This window comes from Solanum pennellii, chromosome 12, assembly GCF_001406875.1.
Source record: "Solanum pennellii chromosome 12, SPENNV200".
NCBI lineage: Eukaryota > Viridiplantae > Streptophyta > Magnoliopsida > Solanales > Solanaceae > Solanum > Solanum pennellii.
Genome location: NC_028648.1, coordinates 4643369 through 4651531, shown reverse-complemented (window position 1 = coordinate 4651531; position 8163 = coordinate 4643369). Strand labels below are relative to the sequence as shown.

At 25.6% G+C, this 8163-nt stretch overlaps 1 protein-coding gene across 1 annotated transcript; it reads left to right on the top strand.

Moving 5' to 3' along the window:
• Positions 1–377: 377 nt before the first annotated feature.
• Positions 378–4547, top strand: LOC107005672 (pathogen-related protein-like). The gene is made up of 4 exons (XM_015204315.2): positions 378–597; positions 1265–1397; positions 2984–3282; positions 4313–4547. Exons 1-4 carry the CDS (start codon positions 439–441, stop codon positions 4424–4426), a joined length of 705 nt encoding a protein of 234 aa, XP_015059801.1. The 5' UTR covers positions 378–438; the 3' UTR covers positions 4427–4547.
• The last annotated feature ends 3616 nt before the right edge of the window (positions 4548–8163 follow it).

Sequence of the window (8163 nt, the reverse complement as noted above, 5' to 3'; positions counted from 1 at the left end):
TATAAATAAATAAATAAAAATAATAATTGTACTATTTCACGTCTATTAATTACTCTGTAAGTCATTCAAATATTTTCAAAGTTTCAAACATGTACCAAAAACTTCGTTAATGAGGAAAAGAATCTGAAATATATCTGAATTTTAATCGAAATTGTTATAAAATTTATACTTTGCGCATGACCTTTCACCTTACTGTATTATTTAGTAGTATATATGTTAAAGATATATATATGTTCACGTGAATATCATAAATCTTATATTATTATAAATAGTAACTTGTCCACGTGAGATTATATAATGCTTTCATATACATTAATTAGTTAAGATAATCATCCATCTACAATTTCATCTATAAAAAGGCATAGCCACACAAAGTGGAATTCACAAAAAAAAAAAAACAAACTTTTAGAGAGAAAAAAGTATTAAAAACTTAGAAATATGGCTAGTGAGAAGGAAACAATTAAAATTACAAGTGATAAGTATAGGCTATTCTTGCATGAAGATCAAGCTGCTGCTGAAGGAACCATCCAATGGAGACATGGTGATGCTCCAAGTTATGAAAGTGTTAATAAACTCTTTGAAGAAGGAAGGACTAAGGTTTGTAATATACGTATTCCTTTCGTCCTAATTTACGTGATACTTTTTAAATTTCAAAAGTTAAATAAATATTTACTTAATTACAATAATCTTTTATATGTCTTATTATTATTTTGAATTGTTAAGTATTGTGATTTATAGTCCATCCAAACTATTTTACATCTTGTGTCAAATAATCCTTATTTATTGATCCCAATTTGTTTTTATTTTATTTCAATTCATCTCCTTATTTTTTTCAATTAAGGATAAAAATGAAATCTCATCAATCTTGGATTAAGAAGTAGGAGAAATAAGATAAATTGGAGGGGGTAATATTTTTTTTATGTAGTTTTTAAATACATAAATTTTAGTATAAGTTATATAAATTTCATAGTATTAAAAACTAATTATTATATTTTATTTCTGTTCTTTCTCGAATTACAAAAATTCTTTAAAATTATAAGATCTCAAATACATTAAAAAAACATGTGGATACATAGCTCACGGGATGTATCTGAGAGGGGAGAGATTAATTCAAAAGGAGATTTTTGTAATTTTTTTAAATAACAAGAAATTTTAGAGATTATGAAAAAAATAAGAAGTGTATTTATTTAATTAAAATAGTAATATTTATCATCTTTCATGTAAATACAATTTGTTTTGTTTTGTTTTATGATTTTGAAATCAGGTTTGGCCAGAAGGATCTCTTGAAGAAACAGTACAAAATGCTATAAAATCATGGGAAATGGAACTTTCACATAAGACTAGAGTAAAAGACTTTAGGACAATTAATCCTGAAAAATTCAAGCTCTTCGTAAATGGTAAGACTTGCAAAATACTATTCTATTCAGCAAGAGAATAAATAATTTAGGGGAGAAATTTATCTGTATCGGGTGATTACATTAATATAATATTATTACGAGATTTAATGAAGTAAAATAAACTATAAATTTAAACACATGTCATGCATGTATTGGCTTGGTGTAAACATTCGGGGGAGGGGGGGTGTTTGGTATGAAGGAAAATGTTTTCTAGGAAAACAAGTAGATATTTGACTTATTTTCTCTTGTTTGGTTGGTGAGTAGAAAATATTTTCCGAAAAATATTTTAGATTTGGTTTTTGAATGAAAAATGTTTTTGACAAATATCTTTTATTTTTTACTAGAGTAGAAAATAATTTTTGAAGTTGGAATTATTTTTTAAAAACAAACTTAAAATTCTTTTTCGTGCTGGGTGGCGGGCTAGTAGGGGGTAGTGTAGGGTGGGGGGATCTAGGATAGGGGTGAAAAAATGAAATTTTGAAGTTTAATAAATTTTTTAAGAACAAATTCAATTTTTTTTGGGTTGTAGGGGGACTGGGGTGGTAGGGGTGAGTGGGTGGGGGGTCGGAGAGTAGGGATGAAAAAAATGAATTTTTGAAGTTGGACGAGGATAAGGATGAAAAAAATGAATTTTGAAAGTTGAAAATATTTTTAAAAAACTAACTTAAATTATTTTTTATGGGATGGGGGATCAAGGATGGGGTGAAAAAAATGAAATTTTAAAGTTGAAAATATTTTTTAAAAAATAATTTAAGTTTTTTAGGGTAGGGGGGCTGGTAGGGGTTGGTGGGTGGGAGGGCAGGTAGGGGGTGGTTTGGGGTTCTGGTAGGATGGGGTTGGGATTGAAAGAGAGTTTTGGAAAATATTTTTCTTAAACTTTGAATGAAAGTTATTTTCTTTAAATTTGAGGAAAATGAGTTGATTTGGAAAACTTTTTCCAAAACATTTGACCAAATTAAAATGAGAAAATTGAATAACATTTTTCGAAAAATATTTTCTTTCATACCAAACATACCTTTCGTGCGGATAAATTTTACCTATAATTTAGCTATATTGTCCTTTTAGTTAATATTTCCTTTAGCAAACGTAGAAAAATATAACAAATAAAATAAATCCAAAGAATTAGCAAGTAAAACTTACCTCGAAAAGAAAATTCTCCGCTCAAACTAATTTCTTATCGGTCATATCAATCAATACTTTTTTATACAAATTTATTTAAATTTATATATGGGGATAATTTTAAAATTATCCAATTATATTGAATTTAAATAGTATAATCATTTCTTCATTAAATTAAAGAGTGTATTGATAACAATCTTTTTTCCCTCAATGAAATGCCTTCACATCACCACATATATCTTTAATCATATATGTAGTAGGTAATGATACATATAGGCCCATTATAACCCCACTATGATCATCATGTTCTATAGTAGCTATATATGTATAATTATTCTTAAAATAATATAGTATTTTGTTTACATATTAAACACACAAATGAATTAGAATATTTATTTTTTACAAAAATATCTTTCTTTCTTTATTTATATTGATTTTACTTTATGTTTTGCGATGAGATGGGACAGGAAGAGACGGATTGTCCGCGGAAGAGACACTGAAAGTGGGAAGCTACAATGCGCTATTGAAGAGTTCAATGCCAAATGAATTCAAATATTACAAAGCAGATGAAGAGACATTTGAATCATCTCACAATGCTTTTAGATCAGCTTTTCCAAGAGGATTTGCTTGGGAAGTGATCAATGTATATACAGGGCCACCAATTATTACATACAAATTCAGACATTGGGGTTTCTTTGAAGGTCCATTTAAAGGACATGCCCCTACTGGCAACATGGTCCAATTCTATGGCCTTGGTATATTGAAGGTCTCTCTCTATTCCTCTTACATACTTTACACTATCGTAAAATGATATGCAGATATATCATCTATCATATTTTTGGGATATTGGTACTTTTGTCGTTCAAGAACTAGAGCATATACGTCATTCACTCTAACGGCAGACTAAACAGAGACACGTGGCACAATCTTATTCGTCGATCTGATATTTAATAAATTTCAGGTTGTTGGATAAAGATTACGACATGTGTATGTCCGTTAGTATAAAAGGTATATATGTTCTAGTTTTTGAGCAGAAGGGGCATCAATTTCTCAAAAGTATGATGGAGGATATCTGCATGATATTTGTCATTTTTCCCTTTTATTTTTGAAGATTTATAAGGTAAGAATAAGACTGCATACACATCACTCTTTTCAAATTTATTTTATGGATTACACTAAATATATTGCTACTATTAATTTTATTTCAATTATTACTTTACAAAGTAAAAACTATCACCAAATTTGTTTTGCTAGGAAATCCACTTTGAAAATGATACTATTTGATTTTATTAATAAAAAGAACACAAAAACAATCAAATCAAATCGAGAAATTATATATGTATAAATTTTATAATTACTTATATATTATTCACAATAAAATATAAATATACTGTTAAATTTTAATTAACTTAAGTTTTTAATTTTATCATTTTTTCAAGTGCAATACTTAAATTTTAGAGTATAATGACTTTAGTATTGATCAACTAAATCACTGTTCGTATAATAATAATTTTAGTATAATTTAATTAAATCCATAACAACTTTCTTGTAGATTTTTCGTGTACTAGATGTTTGTGATGTGTATGCCATCTACAAAATTTTACTTTCAAACAAAAAAAACTAAAAAATTCAAATCAAACCAAATCGACGGTTATTTTTTTATTTAGTTTTAAGAATTCAAAAACCAATAAAATTGATTTTGAAAAATGATTAATCTTAAACATTTGACTTTTATTTTTCTCTCTCTTTATATATATAATTATGAATTTAAATAAATTATTTCTAAATGTTGACAGGTTGATGAATCACTAAGAGCAGAGGATGTAGAGGTATACTATGATCCAACAGAACTTTTTGGTGAATTACTCAAAGGACCAAAAATTTCTGAATCTAATGTTGAGCACCACTAGTCATGTTTTAATGATTTTATCAAGTTTTTTATGTTTTTCATAAATTAAACTTTCTCTGTTTGGATTGCACAATATTACAATATAATATTAATAAGCGTGTGAGTTTGTTTGGATTGATTTATTTGATGTGTTTAAATTTAAAATAATTTTGAATATTTGAATAAATTAAAAGGTGTTTAAAAAGACGTACCATGATGGTAGATAGAAAAGAGAGAGTTCGATTTTAAAGATCTTGTGCTTATGTTTAACTCTAGCCTTCAGTTCTTTCTGCGTAAACTCATATCCGAATGGCCTATTTCGCCCAAGATAGTACTTGGTGAGCCTTCCTTATTTAACGAATCCATTTATTTCGGTCACTAGACTTCCCTTCATGTTTGTTTTTGGTTTTGGGGTAGTTAGGGGTCATGTCTCGGCGCACTAATGTCTATAATTGAACTAGTAAAGGCTTATTTTAGACCGTAAAAATATAGTCTCATGAATTTTTCTAAACTCTATTATTCAGCTGTGTATTTCAATTTTCGCTTGGTTTATTTATGTTATGCTTTGATATGTATGTCAAGGATAAGCTTGGAATCACTCGTGATTTTCAACTACTATATCTCGACTAAAATACTTTGTCCATATATACCACAACTAATTATGTCTAGTTCAATTCATATCTTCATGTTACTCAAGATTATTGTACTAACTAATAATGGACCTATTTTAATAATAAATGTAGGAAAAATGACAGAAATCTCACATTTAAGTTCTCTTATTACCATTACCCCCTATTAGTTTTACAAATTTTTAAAAAAATCCCTCATTTTCACGCATCAGATTAATGTATCAGCGCATCAGATTAATATATCTCGTGCATCAGATTAATGTATCTCGCACATCATATTAGTGTATCATGTTTAAAATGTACATCATATTAGTGTATCATGGATAATATATAATGTATCTTACTTAATGATTAATGTATCTCACATTAGATTAATGTATCAGCACTTATATTATTGTACTAGTTTAAAGAATTTCTGTAATTATTAACTTATAAGAGACAAATAATAATTTTATCCTAAAAGTATATTATTTCTGTCATTTGTTCATAAATATATGCAACCCTTTTATGTTTTTGTTATGAATCTAGCTCCTAAGTTGGGCTTAGAATCAGCTCAAAAAGAGATTGGGAAGAAGTAGGAGAACTAAACAACCCAATATATGCCCCTTTACTTCTACTTTCACACTTCCTTTGTATTTTCAATTCGTTTGTATTTTATTTATATTTTCATAAATATATAATACAAATAATAATAAAATTTTGTTTATGGCTTAAGCTTTTAAAGAGGTTATTTTATGAGAAATAAGTTATTTCAAAATAAATTATTTCTAAATTAGTTATTTCACCAAAATATTAAATAAGATATTAATATTGAGATAAATAATTTCGTAATGGTTTGATGTCTTTTAATCAAATATAAGATAATTTTATATTGTATTATATATATTATACTTTGTCTGCAACAAATTTTAAATATATGAAAAATAAATTAACCACACAAATAAAATTTGAAGAAACATGAATATTTTAGTGATAAATATTGTTGGTACAATTTTATTGATCTCTTGGTTCTACTCTTTTAATATGTATCCATGATTCAATGGCTGTTAGTGGCGTATTTTTCGAATTAAAATGATTTGGATTTAATCTTTTTATATGAATGTTTCATGAATTTACGAAATATTCGAGATTTTCTAAATCTCTTTATAAAATTTTTGAAATATCTTTTCAAAAGAATATAATACCTTTTATATATGAATATTGAACTAGAATTTAAGATTAAATAACTTTCAAGAATTTAAATTAAAATTGAACACATTATAAAATTTCAATTAAAATTAAATATATTTAATAGAGTCTTACAAAATTTTAATATCTGCGTCACACTAAAAATACGATGAAAAATCATATGGTATATATTTGGTCAGAACATGAGGATGTGATTTCGATTTAAATATAATTCCTGTTGTGGCCTTTAGTAGCCCACGATTTTTTCACTTATATTCTTAACATGTTTTGCGATGACAAAATCACATATAGCTTATTAAAATTTAGAATTTTTGATAAATAAATTTTAAAAAAGTAAAAATATATTGCATAAAATTTAACTTGAAATTATAAGGTGAATTAAAATATCTAAAACAGTATATTTAGGTGAATATGGAGCAAGAGACGTTAATTGCTACTCCCTCCGTCCACTTTTATTTGTTATGATTTTTATTTTTTAGAATAAAACTATTAAAAATTTGATTAACATTTTAAGATTTATTTTTCATCATGTTGATATGCAAAATACTGCAATTTATAATATTTTTCATGTAGTTTTTGAATATACAAATTTTTTGTTTAAAATATCAAAATTAATGTAATCTAATTAAACATAAAAATTAATCAAAATAACTTTCAAAAAACATAACATGACAAATAAAAATGAACAGATGATAAAATATTTCTTTAAACTGAAAGTCGTAAAAGCTATCAATTATAATTATGTGGAATAATTATAGGGTTACTTCTGTTTTAAAATAAAGTTACGAATCTTGAATTATAATTTCAAATATGAAAATGAAATTATTCTTTCAAATTTTAATATAAATATTAAATACTAAATAAAAAATCTGATACAATTAAATAAAAAAAAAGAAGCCGTAAAAACCAAAAGAAAATATTGCAACAGTGCTCCTTCGTAAACAACGGCTTCCAATCAAGAAAAATAAATACTGTCACAGAATTTGTCAGATAATAAATTGGGTATTTGTTATATTTTTAGTAAATAAATGAGAACATTGAATTGTGTACTTTATAACACAATAATAATTGTGTTTTTTAATGTTAAAAAAATAAGTTAAAATCAAAAATAATTTTTCAAAATATCAGTCATTACTTGTTGATTCAAATGTAAATTTGGATATTAGTTTAAATTTATGAAGTTATATTTTTTTTCACAACATGAAAATTTTATAATTTGTAAATTTAAGTGTAGGTTTGTTTTTGGTTATTTGAAGTGTGAAATGAAGATAACTCAACATTAAAATCTATCTTTTTCATTTTCAATTGAAAGCCATGTCAATGAGATCGTATTAATCACTAGGTCATTAAATCATCTTGTGGAGCCTCATATTTTTTGAGCGTATCAATTAAAAAAATACCCATACATATTACTCAACCCTATATGTATTTTTAATTTTTTTAAAAAAACAAGGAAGAAGTATAAGAAAAAAACAAAATAACCTTTAGTTTTCCACACTTTTCTAAGGGAATGACATTTTTTGAAAATTTTTTTCTTAAGTGGGAAATTATGTTTCATTATTTATCTCCTAAAAATATCATTTTATATTATTATTTAGATTATACTCATCTTTTTTTATCCTCAATTTTATTATTTTTATTCTCAATATTGAAATTCTTTTCTAAAAAAAAGATTTATCGTAATTTACAAGTTAAAAAAATAAAATTTGCTTTTTGAGTGTCTTCTTCGAAATTTTAAAAAGTGGAACAAATAATCATATATTGATAGAACACGACATTGTTTCAATATTGTTACATCAACTTATCAAATTCGTGAGCTAGATTATATTATTTTTACTTTATTTTATAAATTTTCTTGAACTTTGGTTGTTGATATTCTTAGTTAGTAAGTATATATATTTTTGTTTTAGTTATTATTAAGAGAAATAATATAAGTAGAAGG